The following is a 24,767-nucleotide window of genomic DNA, read 5'->3' as shown; positions in this document are numbered from 1 at the left end:
AACTACGTCATGTGGGACTTATCTGGGGCTTTGACTGTGGCATAACTTTGAAAGGGAGGATGGCATAGAGGTACTTTCTCACAGTCACTGGACAAAGTTCTCAGGTCTATGATGCTAAAAACTCTGGGAGGCAGGGAATAGGATGAGACTAGGCTCTGGGATGGTGCCTGGGTCACCAGCCATAGACACGTAACAGTGCTTTTCAGGCTGACTTTGACATCTTATAATGACAGTCTAGGGATCTGAGGACAGAGCAGAACCAGGGCCTCTCAGGAATATAAGAGCACTTTAATGCTTTGGCCAAGAACAGCCATAAACCACCAACCACACCCCTCCCACCCCAGGGCTCTTGCTTACATTTCATGTAGCTTGGGAAGGTTGGAGAACACATCGGCCTCTATCACTTCCAAGACGTCATTCTGAGTGATCTCTCTGCAGAGAAAGAAACATCATTCCAGCCAGTTCCGTTACACTCCATAAACATATTTAGCGCTCAACACAGAGCCCTGTGCCTAGGAGGATTCATGAGACACACAAAACTCCTTTTCCTCCCTCAAAGAAGTCAGCTGTAGTAATGAGACAAAACTAATATATTAGATGCTAATATTTACAGAACATGAGAGAATAAGTCCAAGGCAATGGTTCAATTTAGAGATTATCCAGTCCATAGATACAGAAACTGAGGCCCGGAGAGGGAAAGAGACTTGCTTTGAAAATATTTGGGGAATATAAAGGATGAGAAAAAAAATTTGAGTTCCTCAGAGCAGGAGGTCAGGGCACTTTTTCTACAGATCCAGATAGTAAAAATATTTTGGCTTTGCTGGCAATTTGGTCCCCATCACAACTACTCGGCTGAGGTTGTTGTGCCAAAGTAGCCATAGATGACACACAAACGAATGACCCTGACTGTGTTCCAATAAAACTTTATAACAGCAGATGGCAGGCTCTGTTTGGCCCAGGGGCTTTAGTTCAATGACACTGTCCTGGACTTTCTGCTAACCTGGCTCTGGAAGATGAGAACCCCGATCCAGTCTCTTTCATAATAAACATGGATTTAAATCCCCTCCCCTCCATGCCATTACCCAAGTGGAAGTTGCTGTTGTAAGGCCTGTGGCATTAATGATATCTTGGACTAAAATACCCAGAAAAGATCCTTCAGGTCTCAGGCTTTTTTTTCTCCTGGAGTAATTTGAGGGCAGTAGAGAATGAAGCCCATTATGCAAAACCCAGAGCTTGTGAGGAGAGAGGGTGGCTTAATCGGTTAATATTTATAAAGCGGCTCACAGATGAAACGTGCTAGTACTAGGCCTCCCGAGGAAGATGCTTATGCAGTTTTAATGCGGCAGCTGGGAGTGTCAGGAAATCTCACAGGCGGCATGCATTCAAATTGGCTGAGACAGAAGCACTGTCTGCTGGCCTGGGATTTAGAGAAGAGTCCGAGAAAGGCTCTTGATCAAGGGAGAGGCCTGGGTGGGGGAGGAGATGCATATCATGAGCAGCGGCTGTCTCAGTGAGGGGGGGCTGGCGGACGTCTGGAGCTTGTCAACCCCGTGGTGGCAGGGCCTTTTCTCACAAGCCCCCACGAATGAGGAGACATTTTTGTGAGAGAAAAGCTCCTTTTATTCCATAACAACATCTTTCATCATTAATTTAGTAAATTCAGGTCTTCACGGTTTTTACAGTGGAATATGGATAAGGGTGGTGTATGCGAATTTTGATTTTTAATAGAACATGCTGGCTACTGGCCATTTGTTTTGCCCTCTTGCAAGTGAAGGGAGTTCTGGGAAGTATAGGAATGAGGAAGGAGGGGAAAGGGATGGAAGAATAAGGCATTTATTCGAACACTTAAAAGAGCTGAAAGGGTGGAGAATGAGACGTGGAGGAACAGGGTGGATACCAGGGAGGGCTTAACTGCAAATGGGCCAGATCCCCCAAATGCTATTTCTAGCAATAGATTTGGTCACCACTCAAGGTAACATCTCAGCCTAATGATGAAGACGTAGCTCCTTACCAGAATTCACGCTTGCGAGTTCCCTTATCTGGATTTTTTTTGGTCAAGAAATTATTAGAACACACGAGCCAAGAAATACTTCTAAATTATTTCCGAATGTAGCTCATATTTTATGGTCTCAACTTCAAAGACAGAAGAGAGTACTGGGGTTAGATGAGGGGGGTGCCTTTGGCCAGGTGAGGGTTGGGGGAAGTTGAACAGGGTACAGCAGTGGAAAAGGAGAAATTCAGAAATCTTGTTCCAGCCTAACCAAGTTTTGCTTCTAGTTATTTCTATTATCATTTTTTGGGTGTTTACTATTTACCAGCCACTTTACATACGTTCTCACTAATCCTTCTGATGTACTCTGGTCTCCACTTTAATAAGTGGCCCTGCCTGTGTGCAGAACCAACTCTGGCTGACGGCAGGGCTCACGTGCTTTCTTCAACACTCCCTGTCTCCCAGGCCACACTGAGCCCCTCTCTGGACCTTGGATTCTTCATTGCAAAAAGAGGGGGTAGATCAGATGATTTGTCAAGTCCTTTCCAGAACAGTGCAACAGGCCTCCGTCCTCAAGCACAGCAGCTCTGTAGAAGGCTTATTTCCAGAGAGAAGACTCTCCTCATCTTGTAGGACAGCACTTCCCCAAGGCTAACACATATACAAATCACCTGGGGATGTGTTAAAATGCAGATTCTCACTGGGAAGGTCTTGTGTGGGACCTGAGGTTCTGCATTGCTAATAGCTCAGGTGCTGGTGCTGATCACAAGACCATGCTTTGGATTGCAAGGTTCTCTAGGGACATAGTAATAATTAATACTCTTACCAGACTTTTCCCGCCAATGCACATACACATGGGTGGTATGAAAAGCGTGAAGGAGGAGTTCAACTACATTAGTTCAAGGGGAGTGAAGTACCTGATTTTAAAAAATGTACATCCCCCCTGAAAAGCTGCCCTTTACTCTGTCATCACTGAAATTTTCACTGAAGTCTTTCTATTCTCTAGGTACTCACAAGACTTTTTAAATTTCTCAGTTACAGCACTCACCACCACGTTTTTATCTTTTTTTTTTTTTTTTTTTGGTAATTGTCTGATTTCCAAGCCTGACTTTGGGTTTCTGGATGGTATTTTTATTCATCTGTCTTTGTATCCCCAGCATCTAATGATGAGTTGGTATGTGGTTAGTGCTCAGTAAATGATTAGTAGCTGGATGAATGAATGGATGAATAGAGGAAGGAAAAAAAGTCTTCAGGCCTAGGAATGGCATCTGCTACACTGCAAAGGAGATAAAGTGTGTCTGTGGTATTCTCTCACCCCCTTTTCTGTAGCCAACATGCCCAAGTCCAGCAAATGACAGCCAAGCCTAGCTTGTCCATGACTTAGGCTTTTGTCTCAGGAATTTTCAAGAATGCAGTATGTAACATGCAAGGAGCACACACATTCCACACTAATAGCATCTGCCATACTAATGGCATGAACTAATAGTTCTGCCATACTAATAGCATCTGAATGCCTTTTTCCCTGCCTCTCTGGGTCACAGTTCTCCCCAGCCTTTCTCTGGCTACCAGATGAGGTCCCTGAATGGAAAAAACACCCACAGAAGAGAAAACAAGGGAGAGGACTGGTATCTGGAGGGGTTCATAAGGTGTCTGGGGATTAGAGAAGAGAACTTCTAAGGCCCCTTCTGTGCATGAGAGCCCATGTTTGTAGGAGGGAAGGGAAATGTGCTTGCATGAGATGCTGTGGGTTATCAGTGCATTCCCTCTGGAGTGGGTTTCAGAGCCATTATAAAATTTTCCTCCTCAGATTTGCATTCTTCTGGTCAATGGACTGATATTCACATAGAAGTACATTTGACGGAGGGGTGGGGTGGGACTTTAGGGAGCGAATGAGCGTTTAGAATTCAGTATGGTTCACCATTAAGTTTCAACCTATTATAGAGTACTAGAACTGTGTTCACCACTACAGCTGACACTCATTTGCTAGATGCTTGAACTATTTCATTCCGAACAGAGTTGCTAATGGTTTGTAGGATGAAGAGATGAAGAGCTGTGACCAGTGATTAATGGCCTCCCTAGCATTTCAGTGACATGAATTGGAGAATAGGAAATAAGATATCAAATACAGAAATCTCTTCTTTGCTTTCTTTCTGATAGAGGGAGATATTCTCCAACTGGGTCTTCCCTACATTTTCTTCCTCCCTTGTGTCTCTTGTCGCAGAGCATTTTCCTCCAACATATCCAATATAAATTTCTCCCTAACTTGGTATATTAGTGGATTCAATTGAATTAAGATATTTGTAATACTCACTGAATCAAATTTCTACCTTGTTTTTAGTAACCTCAAACTAAATTGAGTTGACTATTTTCCTTCCCTGAGTCCCTCATAGTCTCGGATTCCCACAGACCCTCTGTTATTACCCCTCTCACACTTCATTGGCTTTGCATTCTGCTTTGTCTTCCTTCCTAGGCAACGAACTCCTGGAGGACAGTGACATTGCCTTTTATCTTAGTATTCCTGCTCCCAGTGAATTGTTTGCTGAATGAATGAATTAGAAAGATTATAAAAGATTTTCCATGTCTGCTTTTGCACAATAAAGCTGTATTCCTGAAAACTTGCAGCAAACAGAGTATTTGCAAATCAAATCGTGTACTTGCACAGGAGGGAGCTTCTTGTTTAGCAGAACCTTGGAGTGAATCTTTAAAAGAGTGGAGAACTAATTCAACAAATGTTTAACAAATTTTGATTAAGCAGCTGCTGTGTTTCGGGTACTGGGATCATTGCTGGGAATCTAGAGGTGAAAAAACTGGGTCCTGGGTTTCATCAGTCATCTCTAAGTCAGCGAGTCTAGTGTTCTAGGCTTTCCTTACCTCGGTGCTGTCTTTATTTGATGGGCTACACTGAGTTACCAGAAATAATAAAACAAATTTTTCATGTAAGGCTTTTCAATATAACAAGATATATATATGTATAATATATGAATGACATATAATTAGATATGTTGTATATCTTGTTATATTGAAATGCAATATACATACAGTGCAATTATAATTATAATATACATGTAATTCTTATATATATATTATAGAAGAGGGCAAGTGAAAATTCCCATGAAAATGTGTTGCAGAAAAGTTCACAGAGCTCTCCAAATACACATTCTCACCCTCACTTAGAATTCACTTAAGGTTAGATCCAGAGACTTTACAAAAAAGTAGACAGCTGAGTTTGAATCCTGCCTTCATTTCTTATTAGCTCTATAGCTGTGGGCAGCTTACAGAGTCTCTCTGAGCATCAGTTCCTTGTCTGTACGATGGGAATAATAACTCCCCTGCAGGGTTGCCAAGGGGATTAAACAAGATAAGGTGGTCAGTGTGAAAGCACAGTGCTTGTCACATGCTCAACTCCAGCATCACCACGCCTGCCTGGCATTCTGCCTTCCTGTCTCTGTGGGTTTAGGACTGAGGTCACCTGCAGCTGGAGATCCTGGGCTAGTCAACCATCACGGTGAGGGAAAACTGCCAGCACAGATCCTACCAATGCCTCTCTAAGCTTTAAATACAGAAATCCAGGTTATTCCATTAACCTCATCTATAGGATCATTTAAATTCTTTAAACCAGGCGATCGCACTGTCCCAAACTCTAGCACCATTCTGATTCTTACTTACGTTGAGACCACCATCTGATCCCTTGGCCACACAAAGGAAATCAGGCAGAGCACGTAGGCCTCTCAACGCAAATTGTCTCCGCCACTGAAATCCTAACCTAGAAAGCATGCTGCTCCCTTGGGGAAAGGGTCAACTCAGGGCAGGACATGTTGTCAGGGTGTGGTAAGGACATTGCCAAAGGGCTCCTTTCACCTCCTCACGTGGCAGCAGCAGGTAGATGCCTTTCTTTCCTGACAGGTCTGAGATGGTCCTACCTCCCCAGATCTGCTTCCTTTTCTCATGGGCAAGGACAGTCTTTGCATAAGATGTCCTGAAGATCTGCCCCAAACGAGACAGAGATAAAAGTACTTTCAATGGCTTGGCCTAATTCAGAAATCTGAAGTCAGCTCATTCATTTTCAAATAAATTAACAACAAACTGTTGTGTTCCTTTTTAGTTTTATCTTAATTTAAATATTAGGTAATCTACATTTTGGTATATTAGGTTTCTTTTGCTTCCCTTAGCAGGTGAGGAAAAGGACTAAAAAATCACAGTCACAAGAGCTGACATTTATTAAGCACCCAGGTGTCAGGCAAGTTTTTTGTGCTTCTCATTTATTACGTTACTTAATCCTCTCAGCAACCCTGTGAGTTAAACACCATCCTTAGCCTCTTTTACAGAAGAGGAAAAAGAGACACAAAGAAATCAAAGTTCCAAGCAGCAACTCATATAATATGTGCCTTTTTAGCACATTTTCTATGCAAGTATAAAGCATACACAATAATAAAAAGTACTGCCCTTGCCTTACAAAAATCTGCACTGTGGTTGGGTAAAAGTCACATGCACGACAAATTGAGAATGCGAAGTCAACGAAACAGAAGTGGAAGGCAGGGTGGGAAGGATGCCAAGTGCCCAACATGGAGCTGGGTAAACAGTGGGGCTTGAATATATTTTATTATTTTTCCTTATCTACCATATTTCCCTCCATCACACCCTCTCTAGATGTCAGCATTTCTCAAGCCTGTCTTGGTATCCCTCAAGCTTTCCCTGCTGAAGACCCCTTGGACCACCTCATCCCCACTCCCCCTCAGTTAGGACCTCTCTGCTGATAATCACAGGTTATCAACATAAGCTCCCCTCTTGGGCCAGAGTCCCATGTCTGCAACTACCTGAGGCATATTCCACTACATACTCTGTGAGCCCATCACAGACTAGTCTAGAGCAGGCCAAGTATTTTCCTCTCCCAACTCTCTTCCCCTCCCTAATCACAACCCAAGCCAACAGTTCTGTCTGACATCCCCTACTGGCCCAGTGGATCCTGGGCGGGGAGGATCATCTCTGACTCCTCATCATTTAATGTCCAAACAGATCCTAAATTCTCTCAATTACTTTTTTCAGTAGTTCTTGCAAACCTCCTTTCATTTCCTACAATTATTGTCATAATTATGGCTCCCTGCAATTTCTGCCAAACCAGCAGTTTTTTGTTTTTAGAGATGGGTCTTCACTCTGTCACCTAGGCTGGAGTGCAGTGTTGTGATCATAGCTCACTGTAGCCTTGAACTCCTGGGCTTCAGTGATCCTCCTGCCTCAACCTCCCGGGTATCTGGGACTACAGGCCTGGAGTGTGCCACCATGGCTGGCTACTTTTGTAGAAATGGGGTTTTGCTACGTTGCTCAGGCTGGTCTCAAACTCCTGGCTTCAAGTGATCCTCCCAACCTGGCCTCCCAATGTGCTAGGATGACAGGCATGAGCCACAACACCTGGGCCAGACCAGCAGTTCTTGACAGTTACGGCATATCACTCAGGAGTAATTTGATGTTGGTCATGGGTCATCTGTTTTCAAACAAACTATGTGTCCCAATGAGTCACTTAAAATTTTGGAGTAGATTCAAGGTTATTTGTACAATATTCAAGACAGGGAGAATGCAGTAGCATGTGAAAAACAGAGAGAGCAGAAGCTGGTGGGCTATGAGTCATCCATCTCTGCCTGCACACAGGAGTGCAGCTAGTACTTGTGCTTGGGAGCCACGCATAGGGTATGGTTTGGGAAAGCACATGGAATTAAAAGAGAATGACAGAAAGTGAAGGAGGGACAAAGATTTTCTGGAGGTAGAACCAGATTAAAATTGGGAGCTAGAAAAGGTAGTCAATTCCTTTCTTACTCTGTGTATATTTGTCACAAATTGCTTAAACGGGAATTCACTGAATTCTTGGTGATGAAAGACAACTGGTTTGGAAGGTAGTAAGGGAGTGGACATTGTGTATAGGGCAGAAAGGAGAGGCATGTTGATTGAGTCATTTGGTTTCGGTGTGACCTGCCATCTTTGGCAGAGACCAAAGAAAGGGAGTTGGGAAGTTAGAACACCCTCTGACACACAAGGGACAGGAATGGTAAACTGTTCTTAGGTTCAGGACACTTGTAAGTTTGAGCTGTATAGCTCACAGCTGCAGGAATAATGATGATGGTAATAATAATTAACCTTTATTAGACATTTGCTGTGTGGCAGGCATAGCAGTAAATGCTCTACATGGGTAATCTCACTAATGGCCTTGTCTTGTCAGGGCCTTGCTGGCTTGTATTTGTCTTAGTTCACATACATATGTGAGTGGCAGCATGAACCTGGAAGCCAGACAGGCCTGAATTCAAATTCTGGCTTTATCATTGCCTAGTTGTGTGACCTTGGGCAAGGCAATTAACATCGTGACATTTGTTTATTTCAATGGGGACGGTTAAAACTACCTTTTACAAGATTTGTGAGAATTATGGAGGTAATATGTGGCATGGAATAGATTTCCAGCTGTCCTCCAAAATCATTTTCCCCCTCTTATTCCTGTGTGCATAGCTGGACTACATTTCCCAGCTAATCTTGCTGTTAGTTGCAGCGTTGTGAGAAGAAAGCTCTTCCCGTGGAATGTGAGCAGAAATGATGTATGTTGCTCCAGGCCTGACCAGTAAACCCCCATGTGTGAGGAGCACCACCCGGACTACTAGGTAAGAAAGAAACAAACTTGTTCCAAAAGTCCCTGACATTTTGGAGTTTGTTGTTTTCATCTATCCTACTCTAATACCTAAAGTGAGAGTCTAGCACCCTGCATGGTTCCTAGTACTTGCTCAATAAATGCTCCTCCCATCGGATCAGGGTAAGAATTTGGCATCTACCATCTGGTGAGAACTGATACATATAGTAGATGTTCAGTAAATTCTTACTGGCTGATTAATTAGTAGTCATGCAGGAGTATTGCTTGGCCAATAAGAAGAAAACAAATAACGAAAAATATCCTCCTCAAAACTAAATCTATACGTGACCTCTTCTATCAGAGACTACTCTCCCTTAGTGACACAGTATGTACTACCTGGGACTGAATTGCCTGGCCCCTTGTGGTGAGCACACAGGTGGCTGCTGCTTATTGAATTATGAGCCCTTGGCTTCTTTTCTCCCTTTTCCAATTACTTTGTGAAAAAAAAAATCTCAGCATGCCAGAAAGAACAATTTTTAAACAATGGAGACTACTAAATTCATTAGCACGCATAATCTAGGAAGTATTAAGGTTAAGAAATTTGAATCCCCAGCTTTCTAAACTCCAGAAATGCAGAGCTACATGAGGCAAGGTCTCTGGAGTGGGCAAGAGGAAGCCCTTCGCCACTTTGGCAAATCACTGGAGCTCTCTGAGGTCCATTTTCCCCTGTAAGATGTTGCTAAGGTCCTCTCTCCCTCAGTGTACTTCATACTCAATCCCTTGAAGTTGGCTGGGCTGTTGAAAATCATATGAATAATGCATGCCATGCACTAGGAAACAGGCACAACGTGTTACGCAAAGGTCATGCCGCTTACTATTATTTTTATTATTTCAATGGAGTCAGGAGACCTAGGTTCTAGTCCTGACTCTGCCACTAATTAACCATTCTCCTTGAGTCAAATCAATTACCTTCTTTGGGCCTTTGTTCCTCATCTATAAAACAACACTCTTGATCCAAATGATCTCCAGGGTCCCTTCTGGCCCTAGAATTCTGTGTTTTTAATTTTTTCTGTGATTCTGTTATTAAAAAGCAGTCAGCCACATCACTGGCAGCCCTCCATGACAGCCGGCTTTCACTCCTCACAGGCGAGGGCAAGGCGGGGCTCCGTGAAGCGTCCTCCCCAGGTGCTGCCCGTGTCCCCCTGGGAGCGGCTCTGGGGGAGACCCGGGAGGGAGCAGCAGCAGGGGGGCCAGCAACAGCCATTCTTTCTAAGTCCCAGTCAAGGTGAGAAAGAACCCCTAGCCTGTGCCATTATTCTCTTGAAGACAGTGTATGTTTTATCATCAGCTGGAAGAGGGCTCCACTGATACTCCCTGTAAGCCAGTATTGATTTCCTCTGGAGCCTCTTTACTGAAGAAATAGCAAGTGTGTGTGTGTGTGTGTGTGTGTGTGTGCGTGTGTGTGTGTGTGTGTGTGTGTGTGAGAGAGAGAGAAAGAGAGGGAGAGGGAGAGAGGGAGAGAGGAGAGAGGGAGGGAGAGAGGGAGGGAGAGAGGGAGTGGGGGAGGGGGGAGAGAGAGAGAGAGAGAGACAGGGAAAGAATTATTGCAGGCTGTCCTGTCCACTGCTCTCACCCCACAGTACCCCAAAAGCTTCCTCAATAATTCTCTCTGGGTTCTACTGCGCCTTTTTGCTACCCTTGCCACACCTATAACATAATTCCTCCTTCCCCAACTGGCTTTCCTCCTCCTACCAGCCTCTGTTTTCACTCTGTAATTCATAATTACTCTATTTTTTATGCCTCTCCATTTTCTACCTCATTAACTCTTATTCTTGGCATGAAAGAGCTTCCTTTATGAGCCGCAGTGAAGGAACAACAAGGACCTCACATTTGGCCGCTTCTGAATCTGAGTCACACTGATGATTTTATTTTCATTTTTGGAAAGCTTGAGTGTAGCACCCTTATAAGCGCCCGGCCTGCAGAGCTGTTATCCATCTTGCCCTTTGCGACCATTCAGACACTGAGGGTACTACATTCTCTAACTTCATATTTAATTGATTTTTGAATCCATTTCTGAGCAGTTTTTCCCCATGCCACCCCCAAAGGGTGGTCAAAAGTACTACTCTTGCATCTCCTTTGCCTTGTGAAGGTCCCAAGAGTGTCCACATTTTTACAACAAAGGACCACATGGTCAGGAGAAAAGAATGAAGGTTTTTACAAGCTTCCTATTTTATGAGACTTTGCCACTGACTAGAGAAAAATGCCATCCTGCCAGGGAGGAATGTGGAGAGTGGATTCTCTTTAAATGCCAGTCCTTAGATTCAGCTGGTTAAGGCCACCCAAGATGTTGGGAATCCCCAACCTAGTTCAGTACCTGTTCAGGCCCTGTTTGTGCCTTGGAACCCTTTGTTTAAATGAAAGCTTAAAGAGTAGCAACACAAACAATGGCATTATTCCTGCTGAGCACAGAGGGCGCTGGCTGTGTGGGTGGGAGAACAGAACCCAGACCCCTTCCTCCTGTTAGCAGCTTCCCAGGGGCTCTTTCCTAGTTCCATGGATTTGTGTAATTTAATTGTGAAATACACATTTGCCTTTACTAAAATAATTTCAGGTAATGGGGATCTGTCAGAAAGATTCCTTTCAGGAAGCTCTTTTTGTTATTTTTCAATGCCCTTGAAATTAGAATTTCAGAGTAATCGGCAAAGGAGGGAAGGGAGTTTATCAGCTATCTTCTAGATTTATTTTCTTACAATTTCCTGCTCTCTTTTTTTCAAACAGATAAAGTAACAAAGGCACAAGAAGCAATTGTTACGTGGCTAGTTAATAACTGAGCTGGTCTAGGTTAAGACAGTCTTTACCTATAATGACAGGAGTGCATTTTCACTAATCCACTCAAGTTCTATTGCATGGGTCTCCTTGCTGGGGCTGTAGAACCAATGGGTCAAGGCTATTACTTCCTGGGAAGGGGGTACCTAGGTTGTGAGCCAGGCAGCAAAGGTAGCATTGCAGACCCATAGAAGTACTTACTAGCTGGGTGAAGCTGACAAAGTTACTTAGCCTCTCCGACTCTCAGTTTCTCATCTTTGAAATGGGTATAGTGGCATTTGCCTTTATAAACTTTGTGAGGGTTATGTATAGTTACATGTTAAATATCTGAAGTTTAGTAAGTGCTAAAGAAATGGTATTTATTATTATGTTATTTTCTAGTGGCTACAAATCCCGTGGGGTCGAGGACTTTGTTATATTCATTGTTTGTACCTGTGCGCCCAGCAGGCATGTCATAAATGCGTGCTGAATGGACGGATGGCGTCTGCTGGGCTTACAGTCTTTGCCTGATACTCAGTAAACATACATTTAACCTCACATCTGAGCACTGGAGCAGGAAGGAAAACCCATTCAAATTTCAAAGCCCAACCTTTAAAATTCTCTCCCAGGAAGCCCTCTCTAGCCCTCTAGAATTAAGACATTTTTCCTCCTCTGAGCTTGCCTAGCACATTGCTTGTGCCTTTACCAGAGTATTTTATCACAGTCAGACTAATGGTCACACTAGCTGTATGTACGTCTGTCTGTAGCCCCTGGGTGTCAGAGCTGCAGCGGTTGTCACAGTGCCAGGCCCCTCGAATCACACTTGGCAGGCTCTCAATTTTTACTGAGTTGGAGGGAACAGGTATTAACAATACTTTAGTATTTTTGGCACCAATTCTCATATTCCTTTGTAGTCCTATTCTTCAGACATGTTCAAGAGAACATAGTTTTTTGCCTTCAAGGAGCTCCTGATCTAGTATTCATAGAAACTGCACTATCTTCTGCAATACAAAAAGAACAGAGACTGATTTTCAAAGCTGCCTACTATTGGCCTGGAACATAGTAGGTGCTCAGTAAGTGACTATTGATAGACTAAGTGAATGAAAAAAGCCTAAGCTGTCATCTCATTTACTCATGAGGAATGGTAAAGCACAGAAAGGTTAGGGGATTTACCCAAGGCTACACAGCAAGTTAAAGAGAGGAGGAGGAGCAGCATCCGGGTCTGCCACCTCCCATGCTCCTGTTCTTTCAAGCACATACGGCAGCATCCCCGTGTTATAGATCCCGTACCTAATTTTGAGCTATAAATAACCACCTACTTCTTGCTTGTCCATGATACGTTTTCTTTCTTTTCTTTTTGTTTTCCTAAAAATATAAGTATTTGGAAGGGGAAAAAATACATTCTGACCAAATGTGCCTTTGGTAGAAATTCCAGTACCAACTTATTACATCAAATCCTGATTTAGATTTCAGAATTCGTTTGAATACATTAGTTTTACAATTTGCATATCTAATTATGTTTTCCTCTGTCACCAACCACAAGCAATTTTCCCCCTTTGAGGATCATTGTGTCTTTAAATGTAAGACATAAGACACAGAAATTACCATAGCAACTTGCTTTCCAATTAGACCGCAATTGCTGACAATCAATATGATTAGACAAGGTCAGTGACTGAGGAAGCCCTGTGGTATTTAGAGAGAGCTAGGGATGTGCAGGGACAATGAGGAAAGAGAAAACCATTGGCAATCTCTCCTCAGAATTGAGTGTGACTCCTTCATTGCTTGTTGCTTATGTAACCCAACGATATTTCTTACAGTAGCAACAGTTTATAACCTGCCAAGAACCTGGGAATGGGGGCTAAAAGATGTTTGAGTACGGTTGTTTTTTCTTTCTCCTAGTCTCCAAACACTTTGCAAAACTAAAGATGGAAAATCACCAATTTGAAAGTGAGAATAAATAGTAGCTGAAGGGGGGTTTGATGGAGAAGCAACCACTGGAGGGCTGTTTTCAGCTCAGACAGGGAACGAGGATACTTGAGAGGAAAAGGTTGGATCACAGCCAGGCTCACCTGCCCTGGGGGCCGTGTGCAAGCCGGAGCCTGGCTCAGGTGCCATGGCAGGTGCAGCTGGCCTCATACCCCGTGTCACCTGGGACCCTTTTAGAGTCCTACTCTCCCCTCTTTGCATCTACTAGTCTACATGCAAAAAGAAACACTCATTCACCCCAAAGTGTCAGTGTCTGATGACTGATTAAAGTCTGATTAGAGGAGAGGGAGATTACATTTTAATAAGGAGCAAAGCTTTAATAAAATAATCATCATGAATTTTGGGCACAAGGACCAGGTTGTGGAGGAATTTTTGGTGCTATTGGGTCTTTCTGGAGCCCCTTATATCACGTCTGTGACCAACTGTGATTTCATAGCAGGCTGGATATAAATGAGATTCAGGTCTTCACTCATTGAAGGAAAAAATGAAGTGAGGTTAATTGTTCTAATGCCCAATTTGCAGACACCTCTTGGGCACAATGCAACACTGTGGAAAGCAAACACAAAGCCACACTGTCTGGGAACATTTGTATTGAGCAGATAAGACCCAGAGTCTGGGGGGGCTTGGGTGGTTACTATGCAGTAGAAAACTTAGAGTGATTGGCATTCTGCCTGGCGCTCCCTCCCCTCTCCTTCCCCAGTTATTCTCTACCTGAGGACTGAGTGGGAGGAAGCCGGTTCTACTAACACAGGAGAGGATGAGAGCTGGAGCTCATGCAACTGGTAGGATAAGGCCTTGGGTTACAAGAGTATCAACTGACCCCCTAACAAGATCCTGAGTAGGTAAGAAAAGTCTGACCTGCTAAGCTTGTGGTTAACTTCTGCAAATCTCTCTCCTCTACCGAGATTCTCTGCAGCCCTTCAGATACCTTTAGAACAAAGCAGTATGTGCAGGAGTCAACAGCTGGCATCTAGTTTTAGATTTCCACCTGCCTGTCGGTGGTGGCCTAGAACAAGACCCTTCAGTTCTCCAAATCTCATGTGTAAAGTGAATGTGTACTTCATATGATCAACATGAAAATTACACGATGCCTGCAAAAGTGTTTGGTTAACTGTAAAACATTAAACACATAAACACCTTTTTGGAATGATTGGAATGCTTATTATCACTGCTGTTAGTTAGTTTTCTTTGGTGACACCCCCACCCCTGCCCCATCCTGCTCTAGCTTTCCCCTTTCCATTATGCTTTTCCTCCAGACACCCATGTTTGCGAAGAAACCCATAACTAACTTGACAGAGTCACCCCCAGAGCTATTACTGTAGATCCAGCATTTCTCACCCCTGAAGAAATGGATGGAAGGGTTAGAGGGTGACACTGACAACAGAAGATGGTGTCGGGAGGTGGAGACGAGGTGTGTGGGATAAGCCAGGGAAGGCGTTTTGTTTTAAAATTCTGTTTTGTGGCAATGAGCCCTTCCAGTGCCCTTGATGCCGTGCTGCAGCTCGGGCTGCCTCCTCTGCTCACACAGGTGGCTGCGCACTGCCACACTGGACGTGTTCCAATGTCTTTAAGCATCAAGGCCAGTCTTTATAGGCTTTATACTTTACACAAAGCCTTGCTCTTGTAGAACTTGGGATGACTGTGTTAAAGATAAACTGTATTCTTTAATGCCGATGAAATGACAAATCACTGGGAATTATAGGAGAGAGAGGGGAACAGAAATGCTAACAATGTCCTAAGGGGGTCTTTTTATGCAGCTTGCTCCCTGTGGGCATGGTTTTGTCAAGTGCTTTATTTGATTTCACACTGGCTTTCATTTTCAAAGGGTCTTTGCCAGTGACAGAAGAGACCAAGGAAAATGAGCATTTTATATACATTAACATCATGCCCATCCAAGGAACAAACCTGTGGAGTACAGCTTCTTGGGAACATCTTCTCTGCTTCCCACCAGGGAAGTGTTTTGGATCCAGAGGACTTTGTGGCTATGCCTATCTTGGCTCTAACCACCCCTCCACCCCAACTACCCCAAGTAGCATTTAAGGCTCTGGATCCACCCTGATTCCTAGTGCTCTATCAAAACTTATCTGCCTGTGAGATCATCGTGATACAGAATAACAGAGCTACAGAATAATACCTAGTGAGAGCAGAGACCAAGAGATCATTTATCTCAACTCTTTCAGGAATCTAAGGCCACAAGGAGGTGACTGGTCTCTAGCCGCTCAAGACATTCACAGGTACATGTGGTTTCTAAGTAACTATTTCCAGACAACAGCTTTGCAGTTTAATAAGGGCTGCAATCCTTAAACCATGAGTATGATGAGAATTTCAATCACTCCAGTAGGCCAGTAGGAAGAAAAATCTTTGAGCAAAGTGGGCTTTGGGTATGTATTTCTTAGATCACAAGATGTAGAACTTGATACCTTTTGCTTAAGGTGAACATCACTAGCAAGTTCAAGCATATAGATTTAGATTTCATTTGAAAAGTTGAACAATACTTTTTTTTTTTCCCTCCCTCTCTCCCCATCCCATGATCAATACGTGGATAGGTAGATATAGATACTATATATACTAGATCTAACAAAAAGAAAGGTAGATACATGTACCATATATTTTAGATTCTTTGCTATGGACATTAACCAACATCTTTAGCCAAGATTATTTATACTACATGGACACGTCCACCAGACCCATGTTTAGAAATTGTGATGAGAGGAACAGTGGCTGATATTTTGCTGCTCAAGGAAATTATTCTCTCTCTCTTTAGGGGTCTGAAATTTATTACCATCAAAGAAGGATTAGACTTGATGTCTTTGATCTCTGTTTCATCATCTCTAGTCATCCTTGTTTATGCTTTTTTGTCTATTTACTCTCTACTCTCCACTTAAATATTGTGTTATGTTGAAGCTTTGAATGTCCTTCAAAGCTTTACTCAAAAAAGCATGGTGTGTAATGGAAATGCCTCACTCTGGGATACCATCTTCATGATCATGGTATCTTCCCTGCCAGACCTACTGAAGAGTTAAGATTTTTCTACAACTATGTAACTTTCTACATTTGCTTTTGAATTCTTTTAATTATCACTCTTGTTAAATGAATGACTGTTATTTAACAGTGACCTGTGATTTTATTTTAATCAAGTATTTTAAACTTTCGATATTTTCGACAAACTTCTCAAAATAAAATTTTAAGTTAATTAAAAAAAAAGCTTGGATAGACTCTCTTCCTAAGGATTCTTGCTGCTGGCTATCATTTCAACATTAGTTTACTTTGAAACCTCAGTTTCTCAAAAGCTTATTGAACACTGGAATTTCATATTCTATTATCGTTCTTGGAGTCCAAAATATGATTCTTGCTGCTTTGTCTTCTCTCAGACATGTGACACACTTGGAGCGAGTGGGAGGGGAAATCTGGAACAGGGTTGACGTAGAGGAAGGATGGCACCAGCCTGCAGGTCAAGCTTAGCAAGGGAGTAACCATATGCCAGGCCCAACTCTGTCCAATCTTTGAATCAACTTCTCTTCAATGGTGCCTATCTGCACACCGGTAAAGACAGTTTAACACAATATTCTAGGAAGAGAAAGGGCTCAGGAGTTAGGAGAATCAGATTCTAGTCCTACCTTTTCTACACACCAGCTGTTGGCCCATCGGATACTACATCAAATGGAGTCCAAGTAGTCTCATGATTTACATAGAGATGATAATACCTATCTCATCACCCTTCTAGGAAGACACAAAGATCAACTTAGCAGCATATGCTGAATCGATAAATGAACAGCAGTAGGAAAATTCTTTGAAAAGTTAACTGTGCAACTAATGCAGGCATAATGCTATTACCTGGCTGTGGAGCTGCTGTGGTGGGGTGAATTGCTCGATTTGCGATCAGACTGACTCAGTTCTCATTTGTAGGCGTGTTATCACAACCCCATTTTCTCACCCCATGGCTTGAAGATATTTTTCTATCCTGTAGTTTAGATTCCCAGCTAGTCTCACATATGAATGACAGGATTTAGCTTGTTCAGTTTCTGTTATGGGACATCCTTTGATGTTTAGATATTTATATGGGAGCTCTGTCTTCATGAATATATAGATATGTATTATTGTATATGGATATATGTTACCATATATTATTATATATAGATATTATATATATTAGTATATATAGATATATATAGTATATGTAGATATCTATACTTTTTATATATACTTCTATATAACTATATTTACATTTATATATGAATATAAATATATTTATATTAATTATATACTGCATATCTATTTCTATTTTTTCATATATATCTCTATATTTAAATACACATGGCGCAGTCATGGCTAGAACTTTGGAAAATTTGGCCTTCGGTGTCCTCAGCATCCAATTTCTATAACCTCCTCTTTCTATCATTTCTTCTATGTCTAGATGCTTGGTACCATCAGGCAGCCCCAGTTTGTCAGGGTAGAAGGTAATCTAGACTATCTCTTCTACTAAGGCATTGGCTACCTCTCTCTGGCATCTTCCTATCTGCAAAGGAGAGAGGAGAGGTGATACACTACCACAAAGAATCAATCAGTGATGCTGCGAGTTCTGGCTAATATGGAAGTCTGAGATGAAGGCCTGTCTGCCTCCAGACACATGGAAATGCTGAATAAAATATGTCAAACATTTAAAAATCACATAGTCAATTTAGAAACCATAAAAGTTACTCCATCCCCAATACGGTCAGAATAGTGAGTGTACACTGAAGTCAAAGGACCAAGGAAAAATTTAAATGAGCATAATGGTTAGGTCTTGAAGCTTCAAAACCCATGAGAAGATGAGCCCAAGTTGCAGACCCCTTTGTCTGAGAGGAGCTAGAACTTAAGTTCCTGCATAAGTCAGGAGTCAGTAAAGGCTTCCCATTAGTGAAATGGGGGGACTCTGCACCAGGGAAAACCTCAAAGGAGCAGTCATCTTGCTGGAAATAGTCATCTGCAAGTATTTATAACATCAGACCAGTGATGTGTGATTATGTTGGGTGAGGATTCACAGCATCCACTGGGTACAGTAACCTCAAGCCAAGAAATTAATAAAAAGATCACCACAGAACTGTGGAAAATGAAAATGCTTGATAGTAAATGAGAAACTTAGGATTTTTTTTTTTTTTGTCCATGGAGGGAACAGAGTCTCACTCTGTTGTCTGGGGTAGAGTGCCGTGGCGTCAGCCTAGCTCACAGCAACCTCAAACTCCTGGGCTCAAGACGTCTTCCTGCCTCAGCCTCCTGAGTAGCTGGGACTACAGGCATGTGCCACCACGCCTGGCTAATTTTTTCTGTTTTTTGTAGAGATAGAGTCTCACACTTGCTCAGGCTGGTCTTGAACTCCTGAGGTTAAGCAACCCTCCCGCCTCAGCCTGCCACAGTGCTACGATTACAGGCATGAGCCACCATACCCGGCCATGGATATTTCTATACTTAGAACATGGGACTCCTACTAAACACATTTCCTCTCTCCTGAGATGGAATGAGAGTAAATGTTACAGATTGTACAAGGAAATACCATACTAGAGAGAGTATTTATACTCTCAATAACTGAGGATTAAAATAAGACTGTGGGAGATTTTAAAAATTATTTTTAAGTGCTCAAAGAGATAAAGATATATAAAATATAACAAAAACAAGAAAGTATAAAAAAGGACAGATTTGAAAAAAGAATAGGGAATGCTGATATAAGAATATGAAGTCAAGGTAATTAAAAACCCAATAAATAGATGGAACAGATATAATAAAAAATGAAATGAGTGACTTGGAAAATAAATGTGGCACTCATAATACAACTCACAGACAAAAAGATGGAAAATAGAAAAGACAAGTGAAGAGACATAGAAGATAGCATAAGAAATTCCAACATAGGTGTAATTGGAGATCCAGAGGGAGAGAAGAATAGAGAGAGAAGAGGATAGAGATAATAATAAAAGCTTTTACAGAATTGAGGAAAGACTGCCTTTAAGGAAGACATAAGCATTAAAAATAAAACTAAACAAAACGACAAACTAACAAAAAAACTCAATTGTGAAACTACAGATGAAGAAAAAAATCTGAAAACCTATTAGAGAGGAAAGACAGATTACCAAAAATTAGATGGATAGCCAATTTTACATAAGCAACAATAGTTACCAGAAGATAATGGAGTTATCTGCTAAATAGAAATTATGGTCAACCCAGATTTATAAAGTCACCTAGTCTATTATTAATAGGTCAGAAGAGACAAGGATGGCATTTCAGACATACAAAGACTGAAGAGAGCTTACCACTGAAATTTTAATTAAAAAGACAATTAAACGATTTTCTTCAATAAGAAAATGAGACCTAGAAGCGAGTTTAAGAAGCAAATCTCTGGCAAATGACAATAATAAATAATTATTCAATTAAAATAACACTAATTTGCAGGAATTTAAAAACAAGATAGAACTAAAGTACTGGACAAAAATGGCAGGGACAATTACAAGGGAAAGAATGGGTTAAAGTATTCTAAGATTCTGGTGTTGTTCAGATAGAGCAAAGTGATGCTGATTAATTTTGGGGTTTGGTTAAGATATTTTTAAGAATTTAAAGTAAATATCATATGAATAGACCATATAACTTCTAGAACAGTAGAAAGGGAAAAAAGGGAGCTAAAGAAATTGTAATGATAACGTTTCAAGCACTAACAGGAAGTTTTATTACCATATGTGTGAATACATGTGTGTGTGTATGTGCTGGATGCCAGATGTCTTCTGAGAGCACACAAATCCACTCTATTTCCATGAGGTCCTGTACCTGTCCTAACAGATAAATCTAAAGCAAAGTTTTAACACAGCCACAGACCTAGAATGGCAATTTTTTCAGGTTATTCTGTTGCAGCAAGTACAATTATACATGTTGCTGCAGTCAACAGATTCTTTATCTCTGGAAAACCAGGCTGCAGGTGCCTCCAGGGGACTTTTTACATCTTTGCTTTCTGGTCAGTTTTTGAAGGAACCCAGGGTCTTTTTTTCTTGCGTTGCCAGGCTTGTATTCTGGAGATCTGATGTCTTTTATATTGATTTCCCTCCCTCTTGTGATGTTCAACACCCATTGTCTATAAAGATATATCACAGAGCCCCTTTCAGAGAGGCCTCCAGCCACAGCACAGTCCACACTCAGCCTTCGTGCAGGAGGACATAGAGCAGCACAAAAAGAAAAACAATGTTCTGTATTCTCATTGTCTTTCCAAAATGATTAACTAACATTTACTTTCCTCATAAAAGTGTCTCCCTGTTGGGTTTTTGGTTTTGTTTGTTTTTTTGCATTATTCTGCAAGGCTTTTGGTTCAGACTAGAGGTGATGTATTCTTTGCAGGATCCTAGTTTTTCCCTAACTGGTATCTGATCCCTTCTACTTATCACAGTCATGGGTGAGTTCTAGTTTTCTTGAACTAGGGATTCTTGCCTGTCTCCTTTAATATCTTAGCAGCCATCACTTTTCTCTAAAATATTTTGTCAGCATACAGTTAAGTGAAAAAAGTAGATTACAAAAGGGCATGCATAATATAATCTCATTTTTATTTTTCTTTTTTTGAAAAAAATGGGAGTTGTGAAACATTGTTCATCAAAATGTTAACCATGGATAGCTTACTATGGAATTATAAAAAAATTATTGTTTTTTAAAATAACTTTTATAACTGTTTTTTTCCTATAGCAAGCATGTATCACTTTCATAATCATAAAAAGTCCTGTCTTTTTTTGTACCAAAACCTAAAGGGTTTCTATCAGGTACATCATTTCTGACCTCACACCCTGGAGAGTCTATAGATTGTCAAAGGCAGGCATACAGTAAGTATGTAGACTGTTTTGTGAAGGAATATAGACACTGCAGTTTGGTGAACCACTTGAAAAACAAAGCTGCTGCCTACTATTCAATTGCAGTTAGGTTTATTTTAGAAAAAGGCCCGGTGAAGTGCTGCAGAAGTGGCCATGGAGATATTATGACATGGTAAGACCAGCATGGAATTTGAGAATCTTATGGACTGTGTACCTCAGGCCAGGGGAGCAGGCCTTCATACAAGAGGCGCTCCTTATCCTTCTTACCCTGTTCTAATTTTTCTCCCCCACCAACCCAAGAAGTTATCATCTTACTCTCTATATAAATTACTTGATGTTCATTATTATTCACTTTCTGTCTCCTGCTCCAAGAATCTAACCCCCCTGAGGGCAAGCATCTCTGTCTGTTTCCGTCATTGTTGTCTCTGCGGATTCCAGCACACAGTAAGTGCTCGGTCAATATGAGTTGAAGGAAGGAATAAACGTGAAATGGCTATGTCTGCACGGAGAGAAATGTGGTACACTGCAGGCAGGGGGGTGGCATGAGTAGAGATGAGAAGGTAAGAAAGGCAATAGCATGGGTATGGGGCCATGAGGAGTCTGACCTCGTGGCAGGGAGGATCCTTGAAGATGAGTAGTAACAAACGAAGTTGGATGATTAGACTGGGAACAGATGATAAAAAGGAAAGGAAAATAAAACAGAGGAGAATGAAAATAAAATGTGAGCACACTCAGAGGATATGCTGAGAGCAATGCAGGATTTCCTGACATGGCCTTAGGTCAGGGCTCAAGCTTTGAAACAGGGAAGAATCTCTCACCTGACTTACTTTAAAGGAAAAGTGGACACTGGTATAAGATTTGAAATAGGAATGGGCTGGCTGGTTACTTTCATTGTCTGTCTGTGATAATATTACCTGATTCAAACATTCAGAGCTTAAAGGCTTTGCATTTGGAATTATTTTCAGTTCAAACCACCTGACAATGCAAGACAGCTATATTCATGCAGAAACAGAACACTTAAGGAGACACAGACCTTTTTTTCTTTAGGCTTCTTTGAAACTCTAATTAAATGAAATGGATCTGTGTCTCGTGCTTAGCTCTGATTTTTTTCCATACAGTGCATTTGGGAGGCAAACCGTGAATATGTATTTGAGTATTTTGGTAGTGCTCATTTGTGATGAGTATGGATAGAAATGGAACTCACTCAGTATAAAATGTTTACATGCTACAATGAGCACGCTTTTGCTGTTTCTGAAAAGAGACAGCACGCCTTTTTGCTTAGCCCAGCTTCTGAGGGTGACATGTCAGGGAGCTCCTCCTGCCATGCGGAAATCATGAATTACACTAGAAAATGGAAATCGTAATTAGGATGGGCAGAACTGAGACCCTGTATTCTTTCCAGATATGTGCGTATCTGCTATGTGATTTCCAAGCTGCATGAAGAATTATTTCAGTCCTCAGGTTGTTTGATTGATGGCCCTGGAGAATTTTCTATTTCCAGATTATTCCAAGGAAGACCCAAAATGGATGTCACTGGGAAACATTACAATGGAATATTCTAGAACTGAAAGGGAGTCTGAGAAAGTCTAGACAAGGAATGCATTATTTCCTTGAGATTATCCCCCTGAAGGGAAAAGGATAGACTCTCTCAGTCTCAGAGGGATCTTCCTTCCTGTCTCAGCCTGGGACATTTACTTTTAGAAAGTGAAGAGGAGAAAAACACACTGGAGAAATGGTGCAGTGATAGTAGCTTAAAGTACCTTAACCACCCTCTTACGATGTGCATAGCCATTCATTTTGGAAATATTTTTAAGAGCATAAGCAAAGCAAGTATTCCATGCCTTATTTTATACTGCAGAATCCAGAACTGGTGCTTTTGAAACTTTACCTTTCCAAATTTTTCCAGTGGCCTGGTACTGAGGCATTTAACCTGTGGCTCAAAGCTGGTCAGTCATTCCTGTCTTTAAGATTTATTTGGAATGAGAACCAAACCAGCGTAGGTGTCAATGGGGGAATGAGGAGATTTTGGATGCTGAAGAAGGAATGGTAGAACTAGAGCAGAGAAACACAACGGCCTGAAAATGGGATCATCAGAGCAATGGAATAAGTGTCATAAGGGGCAGGGAAAATCTGGCAAAGGTGAGAACCAAAGTTCATCAATGCCCTCAATAAAAAGCTAAAAAATTCATTGTCAGTAAAATTTTCTCTGGTTTATATGACGGCCACAGAACTGTCGCATGTGTTCATATTATCGTATCTTTTGAATTCTTTCACAGGGCATAGTTTTGCTTTTAATCAGTCATTAGTGAACATTGGAGCAGCAATTTACTTTTTTCATGGCTTCAAATGAGGTGTAATAATCTCTAAAGAACCAAATGTATCTGTAAGACTGGTTATTCCTAGACTCCAGGGACAGGAGCAGGTTAGTGCCAAAGAGACATAGTTAATGGGGAAAACCTGAGGATGTGGCATATTTAGTCAAATCTTGCCATTTTCATTGTTTAAAGGATTACTAAGAGTCAGACAGACACCAGCTATAGTGTTATGTCACCCATAAACTTACTGACCAGTCAGCCTGGTTTTTATGCCTGACACTGACAACAGTTTATGAAAAAAGAAAGAATATAGCATAACCTAGAGCATTTGAAGAACCATGCCAAGACATTCCAAGATTTCTACAACTGAGAAAACTAGGCTTAAGAATAGCCAGCACTCACCTGACTTTCTCCAGAGGAGATTAGGAAATCACTATCGCTCTTTCAATTAGAAGCAGAATATTTCCCTTTCTGGCTTCATTCCTGCCCAAGTTTAGGAGAAGATTGAGGAATTTTACTTTATCCCCAGTAAGGAGAAATACTTCTTAGAGCCAAGAGCTCTGGTTGCACCAAACCACCCTGGGTATGGTTTTCCAACTCTCCTATGTATGCTCCTGACTTGGGCGGGCAGGGTTGGGTTTGGGGTTGGGGTAGTGGAATGCCTGTTTATTATTTACTCAATGACTGAAGTCTACAAAAACAGAGATATTGGACAATTAAGGCCCTGAAGTGACTTTTATGTGTGCCCTGATTTGACTACGTAATTAGGCTGAGATAAATGGGCACATACATATCTCCCATTTCCCTTGTATGAGCCTAGCCTAAGGGACATCTATGTTATACGAAGAGCCAACTTCCTTAACGCCAGCTCCCCTAAGTCAATGACATTAAGCAGTCTTAGATGTAATTTGAGTCTGTCTATTCTACATAGACCACCACACTATCAGGACATTGATGGACACACTCCTAGCATCTTGAGAATCACGGATGGGACATAAAAGGAGTCAATATTCTGATAAATCCAGATACAGTTATCCCAGTGCAAGGAGCTTCTTTTCTATTTCTGTTTGAACTTTCAGAGCTCAGTGGGAGCCCATTGTGCATAGGGTGATCAAATGGCAAGGATCGTGGGAGCCTGCAACCTCTTTAGGAAGACCTCAGATCCCCATGATGACTTTGAATCCCTTTCATTAATATCTGCCACTCAGAATACTTTCCCCTCTCTCCTTTGATAATGGAAATCCTACAGTCTCCGG

General features: G+C 41.6%; 1 protein-coding gene across 2 annotated transcripts in view; it reads right to left on the bottom strand.

Annotated features, from left to right (window-relative positions):
- Nucleotides 1-24,767, bottom strand: part of FSHR (follicle stimulating hormone receptor) — a 167,614-nt gene that overhangs the window by 52,204 nt on the left and 90,643 nt on the right. For both annotated transcript variants that reach the window (XM_069494448.1, XM_069494449.1), the window contains exon 3: nt 358-432. In XM_069494448.1, the coding sequence (XP_069350549.1) occupies nt 358-432 (75 nt within the window). The remainder of the gene's footprint in view (nt 1-357; nt 433-24,767) is intronic.

This window comes from Eulemur rufifrons, chromosome 19 (genome assembly GCF_041146395.1).
Source record: "Eulemur rufifrons isolate Redbay chromosome 19, OSU_ERuf_1, whole genome shotgun sequence".
Taxonomy (NCBI): Eukaryota; Metazoa; Chordata; class Mammalia; order Primates; family Lemuridae; genus Eulemur; species Eulemur rufifrons.
The sequence above is the reverse complement of the archived record's forward strand: the minus strand, read 5'-3'. Positions and strand labels throughout refer to the sequence as shown.